Raw genomic sequence first — 27,169 nt, 5'->3', positions numbered from 1 at the left:
AAGACGAAGATAAATTGCCAAAATAATAATATTTATAAAAATGACACAACATAACAGAATTGTTGAATTCGAATAATCCAAGTAAACCCACCTCGGTAAATTTTATTACAGTGATTTTAAAATCATGTATAAACTATAGTAATGTAAATGAAACTATAATGTTTATTGGTAGACATTTTTTCAAAAATTCAAAAAAGAGTTTTAACATTGTTATTTTTATACGAAGGAATTGGATTTACAAAACATATTACACTAATCCTATGCTTCGGAAAGGGTTGGACACAACAAATTTTAAAACACATGTAAGTGTAGTACCTACACCTACGATGTATATTTTTAACGACTCTCATATTTTTATATTTTTACTACGAAACTGCAAATATCACTTAAATTTTCCCCCATCCTATTAATTATAACGACTATTAGGTAATATGACAATCCGTTAATTATGAACAATTTTACCTTTAAAAAAAAAAAAAGTCCTGTAATGAAAAAAAAACAGGACGGCAAGGTCAAACGCAATATACAACATTAATAATGTGTTTATTATTTTCTGCTACTCTTTCTATTCCTGGTGTGCATACGGATTTAGTATTTTATAACAACTATATTAGTAAATGGCAATTGTTTTTAATTTGTGGAGATGTCTGATGTATTGTTAATTAAACTTGGGAGTGTTTCGTCTTGCTTATTAAAATTTAGTGTACTTTTATTATTAAAATATATTTAAAAATACAACGTAAAATAAAATAAAATTTAAATATAAATAGTTATGTAAAAATACTTTTCACATTTACACTAAACCTCCTTTAAAAATAATAATTAAATAGTATAAATAAATAGGTACATCAAGTCATAAATGTAGCAATCAAATTGCAGTAAAATAGTACAAATTAAAAACAGTCTTCTAAGACAATATAATAATTAATTAGCTGAGAATGAATGTAAATTTCGAAAATAAATTTTATCTTATCAATCTTAGTGTTCTATTCGTAAAATTTATAATATATTATGTACAGTCTAAACAAGAAAGTTGTCTAATGATCTAATCCACTTCGTTGGTATATTGGGATAGGTATGAAGTTGTGTTGCGCAGCCATGCTGAGATAGTTTGGTAGTTTTTGTTCATCCATTCAACGTTGGCTTGCGCGTTTTCAATCGATTGCAATACGCTTCTTCGGGCCGAACCCAAGTAATCCTGTTGGTCTTTATAAAACTGCCATAGCTGAAATACACATTGAAAACAAAGACAACTGTTACACCCGCCGTTCGTTTTATGAATTTGGCCACAATGACATTTACATGGCATTTTATATTTGCCGCATACCTGAATCAAATCGTTTTTTGTATTGAAGTGAGCCGTGGCGGATTTTACTATTTCGCTGATTGTCGAGAAACTCGTCGACAGCCTAAATTAACGAGAAACAAAATTTTGTATTAATACAAAAACGGTTGACTTTACATGTGGTTCACAATTGTATTTTACAAAAATCTCACAAAAAAAAGACTGTTTTTTTTTTATCACAACATATTACAAAGCGAAAAGTAATGTATTTTTTATGACGTTTGATTTTATTCTAAAATTAGATAAGTTTTATTCTGACACACGTGCGCGCTAATTATTGTATCCTTGTGGTCGATACAAGTTGGTTTTGGACTTACGTGTTTTTTATAGTACGCCAGTTATCTCGCACATAATTCCAAGCGACTTCTTGTCCGGCTACTTTATTGGTCAGAGCGTAGAACACTTTACCGATATCTTGATTTCTAATGTTCGAATTGTTTTGTATGGCATAGTCGAGGAATCTGCAACGGTAAAAAAAAAAATGACCATTACGAAGAGCTTTCAAAACAGCATTTCGGGTTTTCCGCCCGGATTGCACAAGTATAATACGTATGCTAATCGTTATTATTATTATAGTGTATTTTTACCTTGCTAATATCCATGTCTCTCTGCTGCAGCCCAAGGCGTCCAATAACAAATCTTTTTCAGAAGCCACGTTGGTCTGTTTGTACATGTTCCACGCGAAATCCCACTCTTCTTCGCCACCGTAACTGATAGCCGTACAGTAGATAATCGCTTTAAGATTTGGTGAGATTCTATTAGGCACACACAAAAAAAAAAAAAAACGCGTTAATTATTGTTATCCGACAATAACCTTTGACGGCTATTGACTTACGGGTTATTCTTCTCCGGTTGAGGTGTGGATCTCCAATTTTGGAAATGCGCCACCGCGTTGCGAACACAATCGAGATGTCCCAGTTCACACGCACAAGACAGCATGTTAAATCTTTTGTAAATCACCAGTTGATCGTCTTTCAAGTTGTCAGCGAAACCCGTCTCTTTGTACATCGGAGATATCAAGTGTAAAACATACCCCTATAACGTACACAATAATAATGTTTAGGTACTCAAAAAAAAAAACCCGAGACAACCGCTGTTATGCTTGGAAATGGTGAGCGAGTAAATAAATAAAGTTGAGATTCAACGATGTACCCAACCCTTAACAAAAACACCCATAATTAACCCGACCACTCCACCCAACTGATAAAAAATGTTACCAATAGTACATACAAAGAAAATGTAGGGAGATTCACGCTGGTCTTAATGACCGAAACCTACAAACAAGAAGATGAACATTTTACTTTTAGTTTGTCGTAGGTCGCAGTTTTGACGAGCATCTGATGTAGATAAGTGAAAGATCTGTAAGCCGATTTCCAAGGCACGTACTCGCCTTCGTGGTATAGGTATCTAGTCAAATCAAGAGAAGTTTTGTAACTCAAGTACCCAGCTCTCGCTAGTGACATCGCATCGTCTATCAACTGAGCACGGTTGATTGTACCTGAAAATTTGTTATAAAAAAATAATAATAATAAAACGGTTTATCTTATGTCACTATCAACCGAAACCCTTATTGTAGTATATATTTACCGATGTTATAGTACAACTCTGGATCGTTCAAGTAGTCGATTAACATGTTCCAGTTTTTCGCGTCGTAGTTCACTCTGTAGAAGCCAGTTTCGTTGATATTGAACAAGACCCAATCCTTGGACGATATTCCCGTCTCGGTGAGCATCATGAACTCCTCCGGTTTGAACCAATAGGCGGGTTTTGTGGACGAAAAGTCCAATTTAGACGCAGTAGTAAACGTAAGCGGTATCCACCAGAGATTACCCGAATAAGATTGATCGTGTTTTTCGTTACTTTTGGGATCGTGCAGGACAAAGCGACTCTAAAAAAAAAGTGTTCCATACACTTAATCCCAATTTTGGGGGTGGCAAGAAGAAGTTGTGCTAGACAATGGGTTGTAGACGGATAATAAATCAAAACCAATTGCCTCACAAGATTTCAGGAGCCCCTTTTAAACCACTTCTGAAGTACAACCATGTTAAAATCAATGAATTTCGTTATAGTGTTTGTACAGAAACAAAATCAGGCTATAGGAAACCCCCATGTAAACTGGTTAGTTTGGGTGTAACACACATACACACTAAATGTAATTTTATCGACACCATCAAAATAATATGTTTTCGTTGACTATGATTTACCTGCGAAACTATTAATGAATCGGAATCATAGTTCCGAGTAACGTTTATCACTGGGAATCCTGGTTGTAACGTCCAAGTGTCCATTACGTCTTTTACAGTAAACGTCTTGTCTAAGACTCGGTCTTCCAGGGCTTGTTCGGTTAAAGATTGCCACAAATCATTCTGACAAGCATTTTTGTATGCCCTAAATACAATATAGATATTATACATGTTGAAACAATTATTATTCTATCGATATAATAATTAATAGTTTAACCACTTATGATAAATATGATTATTATATAAAAAAGTTGGCTATGTAAATTACTAAAAATATTTATAGTTTTATTTCGATTTGTTATGTATCGATATCTTATTATTAAACGTTTTCAATTTTCTAAATTACACACTGTTTGATTTAATTACAATTGCGTTTAATAACAGTTTTATTTTTTATGCTTTATCAAGTAATATGAAAATGCATTTTATCTATTATACGCTTCTATTCCGAATTGCCGTTCAATTGTTGTATTATGTTTATATTAAACAATACATACGACAGACACGACTTATTGAGTAAAATATAAAGAACGAGGTAAAAATCGTTAATTCGTGTAATTAAAACGTGATTAGATTTAAACGGGAGACTGTAATTTGTGAAAATTTGATAAAATGAGTCAGAATAACGAAAAACCCATTACATTTTAAACGTATAAAATGATCTCACTTTGAATTCAAATATTTAGTCAATCCTCTTCGGAATACTTGTCGAGTTAGGAAATGGTCCATCATTCGTATTACAGATGCGGCTAAACAAATAAGCATATTAATGAGGGACACATTTTTAAAACAATCAATTATGTCAAGTCACCTTTATCGTAGGAGATTCGGTCGAACAGTTCATTGATTTCTTCCGGTCTCGACACGCGTGCTGATATTGGATGTGTGGATTTCAACGAGTCCATTAAAAACACGCTGTGTATGCCACCCAGCACAAATTGTTCTTCCATTTTCCACCGTGGTTCCACCTTTGACGTTTCGGAAACAAACAAAACAAAGCCACAACAGTCATTTTCGTTTCATCGCATATTATTATATTATTATTTATATCAATAATCCAATAACATACGTGGTCCACTCCTAAGTACTCGATATAAGTAGCGAAGCCTTCGTTAAGCCATAGATCCGACCACCAGTCTGGCGTTACCAAATTGCCGAACCACTGATGAGCCAACTCGTGAGCGATTACCGTTGCCACACGCTCTTTTTGGGAATTCGGCGAAACCCCTTCGTTATAAAGCATAGCGATCTCCCTAAAAAATTGTTTTTAAAAAGAATGTTAAAAAAAAAAGAGTTATCTAAGTACTAATGAGGTAAACGATGTATTATTTTCCTTTCGAACTAACCGAAAAGTAACTAAACCCCAATTCTCCATTGCTCCTGCAGCGAAATCGGGTAAAGCCACCAAGTCAGTCTTCTTTAGAGGATAAGGTATGGAAAAGAACTCTTCGTAAAACCGGAGTATATTAGGACCGATGTCTCGAGCATAGTTGGTGTGAGATAACACCTCACTTCGAGCCCAAACTCGGAATGTCTCGGACGACAAATACTCAAAATCGGATACAATGAACGCCACCAGGTAAGTCGACATCGGCACCGTTTGCTCGAACAAATCCCATTCGTACGAAGACAGCAATCCCGGCCTGCACAGTTGCATAAACATCAGGTGAGTATTGGGAATTACAAGGAGGATTTATGTAGGTGTCTTTGAACTCAAGGTTAGGAGTTCTACGTACAATTTCGGTTGGTCAGAGACAGTACGGAGACCCGTATTAGATATTGAGCTCATGTGTGCGGGTCTTGCTATGGCCATGGTGAATTTGGCTTTAAAGGCAGGTTCGTCGAAACACGGAAACGCTTTTCGCGCATCGGTAGGTTGAAATTGAGTAGCGGCTATCCATCTGAAAACGGCTCATTAATGTAATAGGCGGATGAAATAGTTCCAAAAATTCATTCTTGTTACCTCGTTGTGTTTCCTACGGTATATGAACTTTTATAAAAACCTTCCATGTTGTCTTGTAGTCTCCCCGTGTATTTTATGTGAATTTTGTACTGGTAATCAGCAGGCTGCGAGTCTTTGAATTTGATAATGAAAAATTGTTTAGATAAATCCTGTTGAGTCTCTTGGATGTGTACAAAAACACTGTCGTCCATCATCATGTGCTCGTTGGGCACTATTTTCGGATACCTTAAGAATAATTTATTTTTTAACATAAGACGTCATTGAAGTCAACAGGATTAAAATCATTATGCTCGACTCGGTTGGACTTGTCTCGATTCGTTAATCTAATTTCGAACGGCCGTCGAGTGATTAATGGTTTAACCAATGCGGTCTTAATAGGAAACGCTATTAAGATCTACCAGATCCCGTCGGTGAACAGAGAAACACGTGCAAAACACGATCAATATTACTACTATGTATAGAGTGTATCTCAACGTTTTGTAAATATTTAACGTATTGGATTTTAAAAACGAAGACGAGAATTTTAACGTTTACAGATCTTATCTCACTAAATGATTTGTCAGTGTTTATTAGAAACCTTTGTCTCCAAAAGCTCAGTTCAAATTTCGAATTTCATACTAATGCATGGTATCTGGTAGTGAGTTTTAAAACTTAGTGTTGGGGACGAGGTTGAAAGCAATAAAATACCTAAAAAATGGACTTAACCTTAAAAGTCAGAATTCGAGAAATATGTTTTTGATTCACCTTGACCCCGACATTCTGAAGTACTGGCATTATATTATAAGTTTGTGTATCTTACCTTATGACAGTGCACTCCGTCATATTCAAATCGACGGCGTGTAACGTTATGGAATCTACGGAGACAGTCACGTTGACGATGATGTCGACCTGCCCTTCAAACGTCGAATTGCCTGCCCACAGGAAAGGTATGATTCTTATACTATAAGAATCGGGTATGACGGACGTGGGCAAACGGACGTGCGTAGATCCGGTGTTGCTCTCCAAACGTTCGTAGTCTACGCCACGTATTTCGTCCAAAATTGTCTCGGTGGTCCCCAGCAAGTTGGGCTGACGATTGCATAGGCTCGAGTTGAAGGCGAAAAACAGACATAATGCACACAGCAGAAAGATGACTGCCACCAAAGAAGCAACTACTGACCAGCGCACCCTGCGGATTTTTCTCCCCGTAGTGTACGTCGTGTCACCGTCCATCGTCTCGCCGGCTTCATGAACACTGTAATACATTCGACAAACATTGAATGATAAAAAATTGACGTCCCAACAAAAAAATAAAACAATTAAAAACAAAACGTTGATTCAGTGAATATCATGCTAATATGTGAGCTCGTAAGGGCTCAGCGCGAATTAGTCATAACCTTGTGCGTGATTGCGTGTTTTGTTTACTATTTGAACCGTTATACGAGACTTAAACGATAGGCTATTTATCAAGCTGCCCATCTACTACTATTTCAATACTCTAGCAGGGTCATAAAATATTTTTAAAAAAATCTAATTCAGAAGAGTGATAAATTATAAAAGGATCGACACTCAACACTTATTTAATGGGTGAACATAATACATAATATAGAAATTGATTAATTAATTAAATTGTAATAATAAAAATTATAATATAATAACTTTACATATTATATGGAAATAGAAAAAAAAAGTATTAGGTATTATATTATTATTATTAATTTATTTCCTAACCTAAACGTTTAAATACAATATTTTTAAAACAATTTTTTTAATTTGTAATAATCCTAAAAACAATTATTTTCTTTACCCAAATTTGTTTACAATGCATGTAAATAAAAATAAATATGACACCTATCAATTTATCGAATTTTATTTAAAATACACTTATTTTAGTTAATAAGATAAATTATTAAAAATTATAAATATATACTTTTTTGTACGGAAGTTGCATAATATGCATAATGTACTTATATTTTGTAAATTGACGAGCTATTATGCTGCAAAGCAACATTGCTCTTTCAAATTAACAAGTGAAAAACAATACTACAACCCTGAACTTAGAGCGGTAACTTGGAACAAGAAATTATAACTTTTTAGGCCAGGACGTTAAAGCCTTATAGTACAAGGTTAGTACATGCAACACTACAACAACATCTTGGCATTATTATAACAGCTAATAAGTATCAAATGTTAGAGAACACGTTACAGCGATTTGCAAAAGCACAGAAAGAGTAAAACCGTATTGTGTTTCTCCACATCTAGTACGGCTAGGCAAATTTAATAAGTAGGTATCACTGTATTATTTATCATGGCGTAATCGTTGTGCGATGATTTATCGATGAAAATGGAAAATGTACATAATAACACTTTCCCTGGATAGGAAAACACTATCTAAGTACTTGTCGGCCTCGACAATATAATAACCAACATTACTTTCTACTCTTGCGCTATTTATTGATAGTAATTTTGAACAATACAAGTCAGATATAGGTTTTAGCTCGACGGTCTTTTAAAGCGTAAGTCGTTCAAACGTCGCTTCATTAAAATTGGTAATCCATTTTCTACTCAAGAAAACATATTACCATGCGTCTTATGATTTTGCAACGGCGCAAAAAGATGGGCCGTCTAAATTTATCGTCACTTATTTTATTCTTGCTATGAGGTCAACAAACGAATATATATTATCTTCTTCCCACGAGTACCCTATGGTTTTAAAAAATGATTGAAACAAATTATCTCAGTCATTGCCAAGTATATTGGGTGTATGTTGATGTAGATGAAAAACATTTAAAATTAATACTTTTTACATGATTTTTTGATATCACAACGACTGAATATAATAAAAAACTTTATAAACCAACAAAATTGTCATGAAAAGCTGGCACAACAAGTATAAATTAATCATCGTAATATAATTAACTGAATAATTTTAGAATAAAACAAATTCTTTATAAATCTTTATGAAATCCAAATTATTTTAGTTACGGTTCAATATAACATTTTATTGACGGACATAATATAAATATTTAATTTTCAAGAGACAATTTGAATATTTTTGGTACCTACATTGATCGCTTAATAAATAATATGTATTGTGTTTAAATCGTGTGTATGGTGGGATAATATTATTTGCCTGGATATTATATAAATCTTTATTTATTTACATATAAATACATGATATTTACCGCATCAAGAACCGCATGTCAACACTCGGCAGTGGTTATTAGTTTTGAAAATGTTTGTACACACGATTAACCAGCACTCGCGCGTTAATCCATCGTCCGTCGTTATGCCTTACTCGGGTGGAATTAAGTTAATAAGCATGTAATTTTCCAACGCTGGCGTAGATTATAGGATTTTATCAATTTGGTGTTGGCTACAGCGTGAACCTTGACCCGTATTTTTATACGTTGTTTTTTCTTCGAGTAAACACTCGATTTCTGATTAGACGTACGAGGCGACTCTCCCCTCGTTTTTAAAATAACAAAATTTGCATCAATTGTATTCCAAATGCAAAATGCTATCTTATCCACCGACTGTCTCGCAACGTAGTACAAACGTTTCGGGTATAGACTTCTAAATTCGAGTATAGCAAACTTTGCTTAAATTCGAAAATTTTCTTTCACCTATCAAAAAAACAATTGGAGTCTTCCAAGTCAAAAAATCCAGTGGCAAGGATAGATTTACAGTCAAATTTCCATTTCGCTGTGATAAGATCCATCGATGACTATGTCAGAATTCGGAAATACCGTAGACGAGGTTTCGTTACCGCTCGATCTTAACATAGGGGATATTATAAGAGACACCCAGTACAATATACGCCATCCCCCAGAACGTCGAACGGTCATTTGTGTCCGGTTTGCAAACACATTACTCAATATGATACACACAACTTGTATGCACAAGCCGTAGAGTGTCGCGCGCGCACCCTCCCCAACGGTTTTCGGGACGATCGTTTTTCAAAAACTCGTTTTAAATCCAAAGGGTCGGTCTAATGTACATGTACGGCGAATCCGACAACGTGAGTGATCACTTCCTGAGCCAGTCGACGTTTGATTTGCAGAAGGGATATGAGCTTTATTGACAATTATTTCCGTTGCACAGATAATGGATGTTATTGGATTCAACCCCCGTAAAAAAAAAAAAAAAGAAGGGTTCCTAAACCGCACGCGACGCCGCGGTGTTGTCAAGCCGTTTTTGTTAAGATCGAACGATAACAATGTACGCTATTATATTTATTTTTTAACCGTGATAAGACTATTTTTCAATTACACGCTTATAGGTCGACTACAAAACATGACTCATGAGTCACGAGGATTATATTTATGAATAAATGACTATTTGTTCGTGTTAACTTATTATAGCGTTGAATTAGGTTTACTGTGTGAGTCTGATTTAGTTTTAATAGAAGAACGGCTAATCGTTGTTTTAACCATATAAATTACAATAATTATTTTGTATTTACAGATTACAATAGACGACCAGTTAGCTACTCGAGATACCCGAAGGATAATCGATTCGAAACAATAAACCGGCCTCGGTAAATATTTACTGAGAAACCCAAATCAACAAACACAGTATAATATATCTTTCGTGTGAATGCTAATGGAGGAACGGTATAGGTATCGGTTGGCGGACGAATAAAAGGAACTCTTGTCAAACCGAACACGCGTATAGGGGTTACTTTCTTTTGAATATTATACCTGTAAATACAACTTCTAACGAGGGTCTGTGTGGTCTAACATTGAGAATTACGGTTATTCAGCTAGTGCGCGTTTTATTTTTACTCCTAACCGAACTCCGCGCTAACGGTATAATTTAAATTAGGATCCATTCACAAGAATACCTTGCAGTTCAGTATAATTTTGTAATTATTGCGAACAGAGTGGGTAATCATCATCGCGGTAATGAAAGCCGTGGGTTGTCCATAGATCTCTGTAACCTTTAAGCAATCATTTAGGTTATACGGTGCGGATAGTATTATTTTAGGTCTTAGTCGTTGTACTTATTGAATCTAAAAGGACCGATCTCCGGTCGATATTTTAACAAAATTCGTAATACTACACATTGTAATGTGCTGCACTTTGTATAAAAAATGCCTCTGTAATGGTATGTTTATTATTCAAAAAAGTCATGCTCGATAAAGAAGAAACGACCTTTGATTTAAATAAAAAATGAAAACTGCCCAAAATACAGTTTGCCTCATAACTCAATAGCCTTTTTATAGAAAACCTATGTTAAATGTTAGATTGGTCTTCTGACACCCAAGGCGCAGACAATAATAGCATGCTTATAAGAGCGATAGTTTTTCATTATAATAACGATATGCATGGATATAATATAAACGGAATAAATTCTGAAACAAGCGTGAAACAAACAACTGAATTGCAACAGTAACCGATACAGATGCATATACTAATGGTAAGTCAAATGCGGATGCATGCTTATTACTGTTATAACATATAAATAGAGTTACTTGAACTTGTATTTCATTTGAGCTCGGTTGTGATTTGACCAGGCAAACGGGACAGCGACGCTATCTTCCAACGGATATCCTACGTGTCGTTCAACAGTAATCCCTGATGTGTCGCGAACGCATTTCCAATGCACATGGAAACAACAATATCGTCAACGGTTTAGACGTGAATAAAACACAATTTCAACAAACATTGTCAGAATATTGTAAGCAAAAACCGACTGACAGCAATCCTAATTGATCGACAATAATCGAACGCATAAAATTAAAAAACTATTACTCGACGTTCACTTATAAAATCTGATCGAAAAGACGAACCGGATACAAATCAGTTGTGTGACAAAAAAAAAATGATTAATGAAGAGTACAACATATATGGAGCGAACCAGTGATCCAATGTCGGATCTCGCATGTAAATGACGCACAAAATCGTTGAGTGCAAAATATTAATAGTGTGTACCCCTCCCATGATTATTAAAAAAAAAAAAAACCACATACTCAAGGTGTATAAAGTTTCGAGAATATTAAATATCACGTGTAAGACAATATATTAATATATTATTTTAGTTCATAACAATACTCGTATTGTTCTTCTGATGCTTCAGACCAGACGATGGCACTACCAGCATAACACATATTATAGGTAAAATGGTACCGTACTATAGTGAGCCCGCCTGACATCGGTGGTCGTGCCACACAAGTCGATAATGAAGACGGTACGATTAATAAAGCGCCTAGTAGCTTCCGGGTGATCTTGTGACAATATTTTCGATGGATTACAATAGTTGGACCATAGACCAGCGCAGAGACAAAAAAATAACCTCCTAACGGTATTGTCGAGTTGTGAGAAACGAAGAGAAAAAACAAAATAAAAGACCCTCAGTCAAATAAAATAAACAATTGTTAACTTAAAAACAAAAAACTATATTGTTGTATTTTCTTTTTTTTTGACAACACGTGTTTTACAATAGTCGGGACTAGCTTAAAATATTTTTTTTTTGTTTGTTTTTGTTATGATAATAATATATACACCTATGGTCAATGAACTGTATTTTCTCAGATTCTAAAACGAAATCTGGTCAAACAAGGGTAAATGGCAAATATCTTTTTCACTGTTATTTACTAAACGCGATAGATAAATTATCAAATTAAATACAAAGTCAAATTTGACACTAGAAATATGAGGTTATACTTAAGTTAATTGATTAACATAATACTTTTTTTAAACTTAAATTGTCCACTATCGTTATTTTATGAAACGCATTATCATGGTAGTAAATACATATTTTACAGAAAATTTTTTCTAATTGTAAACCAGTCCCGTACAACGATAAAAATGTTTAACTAAGGGAACAAAAACAATTGAGACTTAATAGATATGCGATTATGTGTCCGCAAGGGCAATACTAACAGGTTCCTGGTCACCTCTAAAAAATCATAAATCAAAAATAAAAGCCCGGTAGCGTGCTATTGTGTCTATGTGGTAGAACTAATTGTGTGAACACTAACACTGGTAGGCGAGTGACTGAAATCATTTTGATAATGACTGATTGTCTTCAATAAATTTAATGTTTTTTATGCTTTCAAAACACATCAAACGATTAATTAAAAGTAAATTAAAACGTCAGATACCACGAGTATACACGCATTTTGTTAGCCGAGTAATTGTTATTTAAATTTTTTTTAGAGTTTAGAGTTCATTAATTATAACGTTAATGCTAGACTACCACAAACATTGAGATTTCCAAGGCTGTACTTAAAAGGGAGAGTATGGTAAGAACTTGAGAACAACCTGATTGCACAGAGCACCAATTAAGATATACCTACGTTGGTGTAGTCGTTTTAGAAAAGTCAATAAAAACATTTTTACCCAAGGTAAAAAATAAATGGTGATTCTATGATACTTACAGTGCTATGTATTTTCTTAAAATAAAGGCTATCTATTAGAATTGTTCGATCATAACAAAGTTGTAGCTTTAAAAGAAATTTTAAGCAGAAAAATAATATTAATTAAACGCACTAGGCTATGTATATTCTTTTGTAGTAAAACAGTTAATTTATAGTCAGGGACACCGGAAAGATTTTTAGACTGTGGGAGCTACACATTAATTACACTTGAGGCGAAGGGTGGGGCTCCTAAAAATTGCAATATCCTTAAAAGTCAAAACCAGTTTTTAGAATAATTTTAATACAAAATCAATATCCTGTATTAAAATCTAAAATCTTAAGTACAAAAATAATTAATTGGAATCATTGGAAACGTTTTGTTCTTAATTGAATTCGAAAAGTGCAAAATATTTCTCGAATCCTTTGTTAAAAGTTTCTCAGAAGTTTTAGAATTAAGTTTAAAATTTAATATCAAAATCATAGGAAATTCGAAAGCTGTAAAGTACCTCTACTTATGGTAAAACAAAGCCTACACACTTGGCTTGGGGGGCTACATTTTTGTGAAATAATAACAATGTTTATGGATGCAGTTGTCCTTATTGTTCACGTGTTTCATAAATGTTGGCATAAAATCGTTAAATGCCACGATCGGTGATAAATGATACAAATGCACACTATATGCATTTTATTATTGTCCAGGTTTAAATCACCTGTTGCTAATTTCTATTTAAGTTATTTTTGTAGTAAGCATATGATAAGGGGTGGACCATTCCACGGCCAGTGACCGCTCGATGGTCTGACTGAATAGGCGAGTTGCCGGTTCTGTTGTACTTGATATTAATTTTCCGTTGGGTTGTTAATAAACTATAAATTAATTTTTTCGTCATTTAAATCATGTGTTTATTTTTTATTGATAGTGTGTAAGCTCTTCTACTTTATACAGTCCACTAAATATTAGTTGCCCACAGCTAGTCGATTGCGTGGCGCAAACAATTATATTAACCGCAATTAAAACGTTTATCTCGCATTAATGTTTAAAACGTTTAGGTATGACAAGTGTTTATTTTGTGTAATGACCACTCAGCACGACAGAGGGTTAATTTAGAAACGGAAACGACAAACAATGACCTTAAGCGTTTAAATTAACATACCATCTATGGTCTGTCCGTCTTTGAGTTAGTTAACCAAGAGTCGGAGTGCAATGAAATGAAATAGAAAACCGACAAGTTGCAATGATGAAAGGAGTTTTATACTTTTTTTTTTTATTGTCCGATAAATAATAATCGGCGTAGGACGTGGGAGAATTTTACAGCAAAGAACAAACCATTAACTATGGTAAAAACAACGGTTATGTCGTTTAATGGAGTGGACAGTAAACCAGAACAATCGATCATCAGAAGTAGTCCCGGGACACTGTAATACGTCACGTGTTGTCCGCCGGACGTTTCACAAAATGTCAGAAACATAAACACACACATACATAAGTAGAACGTTTAAACAAAAACAGAACATGTACTTAATTCGAATGATAAATATGCGCATTAAATACGAAAGTTTCATACCACGAGTACGATTGCGATCCTTGAGAAACGACTCTTACACTTAACGATCCAGTCCCAGTTATCAATATAACGTAGAAACCAATTGCTACGTATGACTGCAACATATGGGCCACAATAGGAGGGGACTAAAATAAACTTCTGGTCTTTGAGAGAAAAATGTTAAGAAAAATCTATGGTCCTGTATTCGACTACAGTGAGCAAAATTAAATAAGGAGGTTAATGGGGAACTAAATAATCTGTATACAAAAGAGGATATAGTGTAGTTTGTAAGGAGTTCAAGACTTGCTTGGGCTGGTCATGCATGGAGAGCTGATGTTTCTCTTATTAAGATGGTAATGGTAAATCAAATAGATTGGAAAAGATCAAGGGAACGCCCAAGTCAAAGATGGCTTGATGTGGCTAGAAAAAACCCGTAGGAGTTATAACCGGATTAGAACGGAAACTTGGACCTAGCTTACCTATCCTATTGGATACCCTACTATGTATACAGTGTGAATTATTACACAAATACAAGTACGCAATTTTTTAATACGTTACTACAATATGAAAAACTTGTTAAATCAAAACTATTGAACACAAAAATAATAGGAGATCAACATAATATAACAGAACTCCTATATATTGAAGGGATAAGGAGTTCTCGTGCGGTGTATTTTGCATTATACCTGTAATTATTTTGGACAGGTATAAAGCATCCGAGCCGATTTGGTCGAGATCAAACCGCACTTTCTTTGAGAAATCCCAAGGTGACATTAACCTAGGTCAACGTTAACCGAGAGGAGAAAGGACGTGCGTGGACAAAAGTGGTGCTGACGTGTATTAATGTCCAAGTTGATGTACATAAATTATTACTGAATTACTAAACAAGCGTACAATATATGTAATTCCGTGTCACCGTTACGATTGTGTATGCGCAAGGACCTTGAAAGTTAATATTAATTGAATCCATCATTTGGGTATAATTTAAAACGGGAAGCCTGGGAATTGTATTTGAAATACAAGTGACGAATCATTTAACACACCGAAGTAAGACGTGTACCGCGGTTGTGTCCAAAGGCATAACATAATTGACAAGAATTCTGCGGTCGCTCGAAGAAATAAAAACAACGCTCGCCCCAAATACTAATTAAATCGACTGAAGTCCAATAAATAATTTTTAAAAAAAATTGACGACTTTCTTAAGTACGGCCCGGGTGTTTTCAAAACGCACTTGACACGTTTGAGCACTTTAATTGACGCTTTGTGTACACACGGCGCGTTGATATTTTGTTCGTCTTCCCCTTTTTATCCTCGATAATTAAACCAGCGACTCTCGGTCATGCCGAATTATATTATAACAGATGACACTCATACGATATCAAGCACGTGCTGCCAAACAACGCGCAGGATGTCACATTTCACAGATCCGAGATACTGTTCAGGTCTGATTTTCAATGGATGGAATTGCAAATTGAACGTAACTGTCAGCTGTCCGTCCAGCTATATACAGGCGAAGGTTAATTAAAGTTCTTCTAAAGTTAAACTATTAAAAACTATAACTTCTCAAAACTATTTGAAATTACGCAGTTAATGTCGTTAGTGGTTTTTTTTTTTACAACGGGAGAGGCAATAACCTTTATTGGTTCCTCCCTACATCATGATTCATGTCCAAGTCGCATAATCAATCAAATGAGTTTTCCACCCAACCTCCTACCCGAAGGATTTTGATCAAAATTATAAGTAGCACTCACTTAGTAGCTGGGCGTCAAAGCCTAAAACGCCTGTGATTAAATGGTAAGCTATTTCCTTGTATGAAAGTATTTGGATTTCGGACGGCATTGTCCGTTTTAAAATGCGCGTATCATCCCATTATGTTAATGAAACAAGATTGGTCAAGGTATATTCGTTGATTATGTACCGTACTATTTTATGCTAGGGTCATTGCCTCAAAACACGTGTGAGTATTTACAATAGGCTCTTGTCTCCTTTAATGTACTGTTATACTACATCATGTCTGTAAATATATCCAAAAAAAAGAACATAATAGTAAGATATTGACACCGTGAAAAAAGTGCATACTATGTATTTACAATATTAGTGTAAATATAGACTCAAAAATAGAGTTATCAAACCAACTCAAAAGTGTCCTGTTTAATTTCTAAAAAACCTGTACCTACACCATCTTATTGGACGCAGTATGTGCAATAAACTTGCAAAAAGGAAAACTTGTAAATAATGTTAACCCACAGTCGGTGAGTAATATTTTATGTATTAAAAGGAAATAGGTTCATGGACAGGGCCTTGATTTTATAGCATTTTCAAACTTTACAAAGCCCGAAATGTTTAGGAACTAAAAATATAACAATCAATTTGCCCTAAATACCACAAAATTAGCGAAAACCAGCTATTACAAAATGTGTATAAATGCTATAAAATCTGCTCTGTTCATAAAAAATATAACATAGACGTTTAGCTGATAGACATCGATATTTTTTTGAATGGTGTCACACAGAAAACGACCATCATTTTTATCTACCGTGTCCTGTTTACAACACACTTCGAAGGTTACGTTATATAGTCTAAGGTCTTAACGTAGATTTACAGGATTTAGTATCTTCGTTAGCGCCGCATGTCACGTAACATATAAATTTCCTTCCGCTTTGGGATTTACATGGAACCATACAAGTACACGAATCCCTTCAAGTGCTTTCGGGTCAAAATATTTAGAAATGTATTCCGCAAAATACTTGTCTTCGTTAGCCGATATGAAAATCCGCGTAATAAGGAAGTATCGTCTCGGGACACATCCGGTCGCCCAGTCTACCGGTTGACACATTCAAATTTAGTAAAAAATATTCTATTTTTAAAACTTGAGCGATCGAATTTCCGGATGAATATCATTTTCTATAATATTTTTCATAACCGATTCAAGAATAAAGCTCCATTAAACTCTACTATTAAAAAAAAAAAGAGTATTTCGTAATTATGTTTTATGTATCATTCTAAAACTTTTCATTTGTGTCATTTGTCTAAGGTGTTTTACGCCTAACGAGAATTAAATGTATACCTACATGAACTAATGAAATTCTTTCACGTTTAGTGAACAGAGAAAGAGAAAATATAATGGAAGTATGTTTTTTTTTAAATTAGAATAATGCAAAATACATATTAAAAGAAACATACTTTAGAAACATTTACCTATGTATATTTATGTGTATTTTACTATGTTAATATCTTACACCAAGTTAAAAGATTAAGATAATTCGTTTACATTAAATACGTAAGCGAGTAATTACCATTCGTGCCAAACCATAATCATCTATGATTCAGTTTCGCCAAGCATTGTTAAGCATTCTTCCATTCGATTTCCATAGATTAACTACATTATGAACTAAAGCTTTGCAATACTCGATAAACCCGAGAGAATAAGTAGATATTAACACTAACATTGTGTATCTGAAAATATCATTCTTAGACACTAAATTATTATTTTAGAACTGCGTAGTAACTGGTACGTTTACTTCATGAATAATTTCACCATGATAAAGGGAAATTTTATTTATTTATTTATTCTTTTGTATGATTTTAAAAGTGAAGGGTCTCAAAATACTGAAAGTAGGTCTATTATATTAATATGTGGATAAAAAAAGTCTATAGCCAAAATCCAGCTCAGTAACAAGTCGTTTTAAATCGTTTGTACGACAATTGTTGAAAATAAATTAAGAAACTTAAGAAGTAATAACATACTGTCAACGAAATGTGTTTTATTTAATTTATCGAGTAGAAATTTCGTTTAGACACGTCATTTACCGGTTATTGTTTTACTCACTGCGACTGGTCTATGATATCTATTTTATTAATTTAATTTTACACCATACAAACTATCCTTGCAAATCACTCTGTATCTTAATATTTAACATTATACAGAAAAAATTAACACCCTTCCACCTCCTTTGTTGTTTAAACTCTCTAAGCTTATTTTACTAGCTCAAAATAATTTTGATAACTCTTATTTAACCTCGCATTTATACGCCTATTCTCGTCAAATTTATTCTAATATGCAAACAAAAACAAAACTACAAAATTATTTTGCTGAGTTGTATGGTTTCTATTAAAGTCATTAATCTTACCATTACTATGTATCCATAGACGTTGGCGGTAAATTCAGTATTAACTATTCAACTTAGCTGTGCATTAATCCGCACTCGGCTTTTACAAAAAAAAAGATAACGTTCAAAATAGAATACGTTTTGGTCAAAATGTAATAATATAATAAAATAATCGAGTATATATATATATACTCAATGGAGATTTATTATGTATGCTTAGTATTATTATAATTACAGTTATAAAAGTAAAATTATCGCAAACTCTTATTCGATTGTTATATATACCTATATCACAAAAAAAATTTCTTAAGCCGAGGTCGGTGGCACAGTCGTGGTGATACGCACACGATCCTCCAATATGGAGGTGTACAGTTGTTGGACGGCGGTCGAGCGGTAAACGCAGCGTCGCGCGTTGTGATTCGGTCGAGGATGCGGCGCACACTGCCGGCGGCAGCGTTACCGCGGCGTCCCTCCCAACGGACCCGCCGGCAAAAACCACCCGTATTCGCGCGTACACACGCATACACACGCGCGCGTACTACGGGTACCGCCTGACCGTGGGCTTATGCTGGAATAATTAATAATAATGGTCACACGACAGAACGCGAAGACAACGTTTTGCCGCCGTCACGATGGCTACGGGCCATTTACTATGGTTCGCGTCAGTCGCGACATCTCGCGCGCTTTTCTTGCCGTTACCGCCGATTACTTTTGCACGGTGGCACAAGTGGTGGGTACACTCGCCTTCTAAAAATTGTGTTTGACTTTGACACCCCCTTATCTAAAACGCCGTTTCTGGCACATCAAATATAAACGCTCATTATCTGATGTACTGTTTTCAAAAATCATAACTCAATTTTCAAACACACAATGCTCCGATCCCACTGTAATGGCTGGCTATTTTTATAAAAAGTTGGTATTGGAAGTAAGTTAAAATTAGTAGTATTGGTAGTTCTACTAGCATTAAATTAGCCCTTAATGGTTAAAGCTATCACATATATTTACATGTAAATTAATTAATACACTTAATTAAATTTGTTGCTTTATTAATAGCAGTTCATCAATTAAATTTATTTTTGAAAACAAGTTCCTTACAAATTCTTGTAATTTTAAAAATAATTTGAACTCTTACTAATTGTTTTTTTACATTAATATGCTTTAACTGTAAGTATTGTCTTACGGATAGGTATGCTTAATTAAGCATTGAATATACACATATGATAGATACTTAAGCTGTAAAATGCAAGTCGCCAACATTATCGGCCGGTCAATAAAACCCGTGTATGGTAGACAAAATACTAAATAGAAAAAATAAATTAGGCTTTCAATTGTAATAAAAAATTACATAATATAAATAAACATAAGGCTCGACATACTCAGTCACTCAAAACATTTACCCTATTGGTTTTCTCTACAGTGCTACACCATTGTTGCCGGGTTCAATGACCTATATAATAAGCTATATACCTATTACACTATAATGAAAATCAAATAAGGGATCACTATTTAAAGTTTAAACCCCAAATTGATTATAATTTTTATTGAACAAGAATAAGCAAACCGTTGTTGATGAATTATTATCAATAAAATCTATGAAGAAAATATCATAACAATTATTCAATTACAGACAGATTTGAAGATAAAAACCAAAAAAATTATCTTGGAAATGACCAAATCTTGTATAATATAATATAATAATATAAATCGTACTCAACTGGATCAAATCTCTAATCTCTGAACTTCAGTATTATACCATGTAATCGTTCAAAAGTACTAATGTAGATATTAGGTAGATACCTATAAATCTCAGTAAACCTTAGTAGTTCACAGGTATACAAGTTAAATAAGAAAACATATTAACAACCATCACAACTTGGTGCTGAGTCATTGCTGTGTAATTGAAAAATTTTAATCGCAAGATGTTAAAGCATTAAACAAATACATAAATTGTATAAACGCTTATTATAAATAAAATTACAATTTTATATTCTCAATTTGTTTACAATTACACCAATGCGATCCTAAAGACTATTATTTTAACATATTATATTAAATTCATATAGTTTTAAAATAGCCTCTCAGCTCCGCATCGAAGCTAAAATTATTTTAAATATTTCTAACCTTTAAAGACGCGCCCAAGGTACTACGCCCGACTACTGACTAATGTCACCCCGAGCCAGTCAATATTTAAATGTAAGCTAAGCTGTCAATAAAATGTCTATAAGCTCCGACTGATTTCTGCGCTCACGTGCCGACATTACCGAGGGGAACGCAGTTTGGGGACCTTTACACTAATATTGTAAGGGTGTATTTTCGCTGTTTAAAAATGCTATACCAAACACACAATGTACGAGGCCGTCTCCTATGGTTTACGACCGACTGTATAGTTATATACAACCTTTCCTCTTAGATCATAAATACTATGGACGTAGTTGGTCGTATAATTCTGTAGTTTTAGAGTAAAAAGGGAGATGTCTAAATTTGACGTATTAACTATTCCCTTTTGGCCAAACAAATATGGCTTATTAGCGATAACCCTAAATTTTAAACGGTTAAAAAATAAACGAACGCCACATCCATTTTATATAAGCGTGTATGTAATAAAAAAAACATAATTGTAAAATGAATACCTTCTAAGTTAACATAAAAGGTTAATAGGGCTATAAATTTGTGTTTACCTAGGACGATCCAACGTGTCGTAAAGAGAGCAAAGTTAGAAAAATACGCCACATAAATAAAAATATTAAAAAAATGTAATATCGAACCTTATATGATAGATACCATGGTTATTAATAGGTAAATGCAAACTTGTAATAGATTATAAACCGTCTATTAGGCAATGTACATGACGTATACTAGCTAAATTATTACACTATAGTATATGGATTGTCTCCTATAAAAAGTTTCAAAATAATGATAAACTTTACAACCGCTTTTTTAGTATGTAGTCACGCAGCCAGTTGGGTTAAAACGTCTAAAAGCTCGACTAACGCGTTCACAATTTTAAAGGAAAAACTTTTCACGGATGTTGTGATTAATTTTAAGTGTATTTTTAGTCGTTGAGAAAAAAGAAAGTAGAAAATAATTAATTTTCATTATTTGCGCCGTTAATCTAAAACAACAGCTCGTAAAACATTTTCTGTATTATTTATGGTTTAAAAATAAACACCGTACAATAAATAATGTACTAGAAACAGCTGTGTAGGCGGTTTCAAACGTTTGAGACAATCTTAAATTTTAGAAATATGTATTAAAGCGCGTATTTCGTCCAGTGGCAAGTAGAAAAAGCACATAATAATCACAAGTGTGTTCTACACAGATGCAATACTAATTGACAACTGAGTTGGACATTATTCGATAGAAAAAATAAAAGATTATTTTTATTTTTATGAACTTGATTAAACAATTTTTTTTGGTCTTTTAACCAAAGGCTGGTTGGCAGAAATGTTTCACTCCTGACGCTTCTCCGCTTTTCTTTTTAGTTCACAATATGATCTGCAGTCCATATCTCTATGACTAATGTAGTCCAGTGGTTATCGCCCTCTGCTATTATTCCCCTCAATGCAATAAACAAATAATATAACTCGAATAATTTTGTTTATTAGTATTTTACCCTATATATAGGCAATTACTTAAGGAGAAAGTGTACCTAAACAAATACATTTTTATTTGAATTTTTTTTGTTGTGATTTATTCTAATAAAATATTGATAAATATATACATATATATATATATATATATATTTGTATTACTTTCGTTTTGTTTTAGTTGTTATTCGTTATTAATTCTCAATTTTACTCCCATTGACAACATTAGTTACAGTGCTAACAAAAATATTTTCAAACACCACAATAGTGCTTAAGTAGTCAACAGTCGAGTATAATATAATATAGGAAATGGGTAGGCCATGACGTTCAAATTGTCGACAAATGACAATCGACATGAATCCATCGCCTAAACGCTACCGGTCACGTGGTTTTGGTTGTTTACTGTGGTTCCTTCGCATCCGTTCACTAAAACCATAAAACAATATTATATTGAATAGACGGTCTGCATTGATCTTCTCTAAAACAAAACCTTCCGACCGCCATTAACCGTTACGCTGCGCTTGTTTGACTTGCCGAATGCCGATACCTCATACCGTTATTATTTTATTTTAATAAAAGATACATAACCTTTATTAAAATATCGGCGAGTTGCCTAATTCATAGATTGCCACGATTAGATACAATAGTGTATTGTAAACTGCAACCGTCTCGAATAATAATATTTTTTAATTTTATAATACCAAACTTATTTTAACTACCTCTAGTCACGCGAATAGTATTAGAGACACAGTACACAGGGGTGCGGGTTTTTTTTTTGTCACAGCGTGCACTTTTAGGGGAGTGAGACGTGCAGGGTCCCTCGGTACAGACCGGGGGTTCCCCAAGGTATCCAGGTGAACCACCGTTGACGGGTTACAATGTATACAACAATATATACACACACACACGAATCCCCTTTTTTTTAGTGGGCGCCACCACCGCCACAACCACTACCCCTTATGTGTCTGTATTATATCAACGGTATGAATAATGAAACTGCAATACTGATGGAAGAAGGGCTGGGGAAGAAACACGGTCAAAAGAGAAAATAATAAATATGTATACTTAATCGTACCTAGGTGTTCGTTCAGTATACCGCTAATAATGAAAATGCCTACTGTTAGTAAAACGATTTCGCATCGGTCGTTTCACGTAAAAAAAGCCAATTTACCGTATATCTACTATTATTATTGAAATGGTATGTAAACCGACATTGAATAATATGTATAGCGTTTCGTATCATTTGTTTTTTGCTTGTCCCCTTAGTTTGATGGCAACCTGTCAGAACGATTCTTTCCCATCAATCTTATCCCAGCTCTTTTGGGTCAGAGGAAACAGGAAATGTCGCTGATAAAATATCATATTATTATCATACGCTGTTTGTACGGGTTGGTCAAGCTTCAATATCGTATTACCACCCTTATTATAAGTGGTGTTCATATTTTATTGTTAAATTTAATAAGACAAAACTGAAGGTCTGCAGTAATATTATTCTTACGAGTTACGATGACGGCCAATACTTCAACTAAATAATCAATATCCATCTTGACGGTTTTAACTTCACAAACTAACAACAACATCCAACGGGCCCAGTGTGTAGTATGACGAAACCCAGATAACAACATAGGCACAATTCCAAGGGAGGTTGGGAGTGCTTAGCTCCCCTAGGGGTCTGGAATTAGCACCTCCAAAAATGGTTTGTGTTTTCTATCATAAGTAGTGAAGAGGTGGTATTTTCTTATATTCCCAGTGTTTAAGCACCCCCCTCTCCTTATTTAAGCGAAATTACTATACTGTGTAATAATTACGTATGAATTAATTGCCCAACAATGCAATAAACTATTGGCTCAAAAAGAAAACAATCTACTTAATTATATTATATTACATACATATTAATTATTATATAAAAAAGGAAGTTTGTTTCGCGCAGTGGAATTATTTTTGATAAATTTGCCTATTACAATTCGTACAACTCATAGTTAAAGCTTTTATAATAACCTAGTTATGGGGTACGAAAATTAACTGAACGGGTCTTTGCAGATATGATTTTTACATCCCTTATTTTCTAAAAGTAAAACAATTCAAAAGATTTGTAAATAAGTACTTGGACATGACTTTGTAACTTTTTTTTCTTGTCGACAATAATCATGTATTTTTTTATTATTATTATTATTTAACGTCATACTTATGTTTGTATGGATTTTTTTCATGGAGAACGAGTTAATTAATTACACTTGATTAAACGACCAAATTATTAATGGTTTACATGACCACGGACTAATACAAAAATACAAGTCTTGATCAAGCTTGAACGATTAATCGAATAAAAGCCTTCACAGCGTGTTTATACATTTTTGAAAGGATAGCCTAACATTTTTAATACTTAGAAAGAAGGTAAAAATGTTAACTCGTAAAACACATACTTATTATATTATTAGGTGCATAAATATTCCAAATCCTTAGTATCTAGTTTTCGTGCGATATGCATACTTACTCAGATAATGCATAGTTGGTGTTTTTTTTTTTTAATGAACGTTGCTGTAAAAAATAGGCAAGTCAAACGGGAATGGTGGGAATTGTCAATTGTGCTATGCGATGGACATTAACCTCTACTTATAATACATTGACGCCATTTACCAAATTTATTTCGATCTAATTAAATTCTCCATTTTGTTTTTTCCTATCACTCTGTATCAAGCTCAAAAGTAAGTGCTAGTAACATAATAGCCGAATAAAAGCGCCATAAATTTACATACTTTATACTATTACAACATGTGTAATAGTTAATTGATAATTAAACCATTTTCCGAATGAGATTTTTGCTGAACAAAATCTATTTAATTGGTTTTAATTTTTTAAATAGTTTCAAAAAATGACAAGTCAGACACAGAATTTTGAAAATCGGGATTTGATATCAAATTTGTAAATATCATCTAATAAAAAAAAAATTTAATCCGTTCAGTGATAAGCGTTATCTACATTGTAGATTAAATTTAAAAAGTTCAGACAAAGAAATGAAACTTTATTTTTATAGCTTTAACGCGAAGCTAAAAAATTTAAATTTCATACACAAATTAATATATATATATATATATATATATATATATTATATATTATACATATTACAACAACTTAAACATGAGTTATATGGTAAATTGTAACATGACTAATGAGGATGATGAACGTCGTAGCATATTATTGTGCTTAAACAAACAATTGACAAAATCGATACACTAGAAGAGAACTACCTACAAAGTGAAACGCAATAATTCCGCGATTAGTTTTAATTTCATTTAGACAGGAAAAAAGTGAATAACGATGAGAAATGTTTTATTCCAATTGACTGAAAAAAAAGAAAACAGGAAATTTATGACAGCAGTACGCACAAATCACAATAAGGCTGTAAACCGGACCTACGGATCAACCGTAATAACACGGTTCAGTTCAATATAAATACCTACTTGTGTTATTTCTCCTATTTTAGACAAATCTAGTTAGTCTTTTTCGATTAAAACGTTCTAAAAGAAAGGCCACGGTAGATGCTTGCCGCCAAAACAGAATAATATGCCATTATAAATCATTACGTTCATTGATTAGGTACCAAGTTAAAAATATAACAACAGTTATTTTACAGTGGCATACTATCTAGGGGGACTATTAGAGAGATGACAATTTCAAAACCAAAACTCAATACATACCAGAATATACCCTACCTATTGTGTGCAATTGCGGTTTAGTTATAATATTATTCCTTCACGCGAAACGTATTTAAAAATACATACAAAGTCTTTACATTTAAATATCGTGTACACCATACTATAGAACTACGTATACTTATTTTATAAATAATACATTTATAAAAATGAATTTATTAATTTTTTTGCGATATGGTACGATGACGCTGTAAAAACAAAATTTCGAATAGAAAATAAAAGACACGGGTAATTGATGAATGACAACAAAATGTCTAATTAAAAGTGGCCAATCTAGAAGAGCAAAGAAGATTGGCCAGTTCTATATAACCTTAAAAGTTTAATAACTTTCCGTAAAATAAGCAATAAACTTGTTTTGCTTATAGTATTTAAGCTTAGTTACTATAGTATTGATCCTTTTATTTAGGTTGATCAACATTACAACCATTAGAACATACAAAGTGTAACTTAATATGTTAATACCTGACCGTACAACTCCAATGTTTATTTTTAGGTAAAAAAGCGGGTTGTTAAACTGTAAAGTCATCGATTATGCAAAAGACGTGTAAAAAGAAATTATATTTTCAAATCAAAGCCACTCACTTGCGGGATTGTATGATGAACTTATTGAAATTTGAATGCACACATTGGTTCAAACGTTCATTGAACTTGAGGTCTTTATTTTCTGGCGAATACATTGAAGGTGATTGTGCATTTAATCGACATGCACGAAATCAGGTTAGCGCAATTTTGTCTTATGGTTCAGCGCACTAAACGATCAAATTAGCAGATTTTTAGATTGTGTTTATACGAAGTTCACCTTACACACGGTACTACTACTCAACGCTGATTTTAAAATAATATGAACGTTACTCAATCTGAAATAATAATATATAGCCCTGGAATTTCCGTGTTTTATCGATTTAGACATACCAATAATAATTGACACGAACAATATCTATGTATATAAATAATAATAATAATATACAGTGCAGATTATCAAATACTGATTAGGAATCATCGTGTATTAAAATATTACACTTTTGAGATACAACAGTAATTATGAATACTATAATAATGTATTATGTAAAATAATTATACTGAAGTAAATCACAAGCAAAAAAATATTAAAATTATTATACCTCAGGTGACGACACCAGTGATTAACGCTATAATCCCCAGTCTTTGGCAATGCAGTGTTTTATTTTGTATCAGATAAAATTGTTTACATTTTTTCAATGAATTTTGTATAAATAATTTATCTGAACGGTATAAAATATCTTGATATTCTACCGACTATCTGATATTTAAAAAAACACTATATTGCCAAAAATTGGGGTAATGCCA

At 33.4% G+C, this 27,169-nt stretch overlaps 1 protein-coding gene across 5 annotated transcripts; it reads right to left on the bottom strand.

Moving 5' to 3' along the window:
- Positions 1–785: 785 nt before the first annotated feature.
- Positions 786–26,680, bottom strand: LOC126834494 (aminopeptidase N). 5 transcript variants are annotated; one of them, XM_050566447.1, is made up of 17 exons: positions 18,565–18,994; positions 11,007–11,109; positions 6,351–6,785; positions 5,552–5,776; positions 5,325–5,489; positions 4,935–5,231; positions 4,658–4,841; positions 4,400–4,556; positions 4,256–4,337; positions 3,550–3,733; positions 2,933–3,233; positions 2,647–2,843; positions 2,181–2,380; positions 1,933–2,100; positions 1,663–1,806; positions 1,328–1,409; positions 787–1,225 (listed from the first exon to the last, which is right to left on the bottom strand). In XM_050566447.1, the coding sequence occupies exons 2-17, from the start codon at positions 11,021–11,023 to the stop codon at positions 1,046–1,048; spliced, it is 3,018 nt and encodes a 1,005-aa protein (XP_050422404.1). In that variant the 5' UTR covers positions 11,024–11,109; positions 18,565–18,994; the 3' UTR covers positions 787–1,045. The 5 variants fall into 5 exon arrangements, with proteins under 5 accessions (XP_050422403.1, XP_050422404.1, XP_050422407.1 ...); XM_050566450.1 differs by lacking the exon at positions 11,007–11,109 and having other exon boundaries at positions 18,565–18,643; positions 18,829–18,993; XM_050566446.1 differs by lacking the exons at positions 11,007–11,109; positions 18,565–18,994 and adding an exon at positions 26,426–26,680 and having other exon boundaries at positions 786–1,225.
- Between the last annotated feature and the right edge of the window lie 489 nt (positions 26,681–27,169).

Source organism: Adelges cooleyi, unplaced genomic scaffold, assembly GCF_023614345.1.
Source record: "Adelges cooleyi isolate 19-005CV unplaced genomic scaffold, UGA_ACOO_1.1 ACOO_flye_CR_arks_rails_tigmint_CR_PRNA_21, whole genome shotgun sequence".
NCBI classification, from domain to species: domain Eukaryota; kingdom Metazoa; phylum Arthropoda; class Insecta; order Hemiptera; family Adelgidae; genus Adelges; species Adelges cooleyi.
This window is presented reverse-complemented; position numbering and strand designations above follow the sequence as displayed.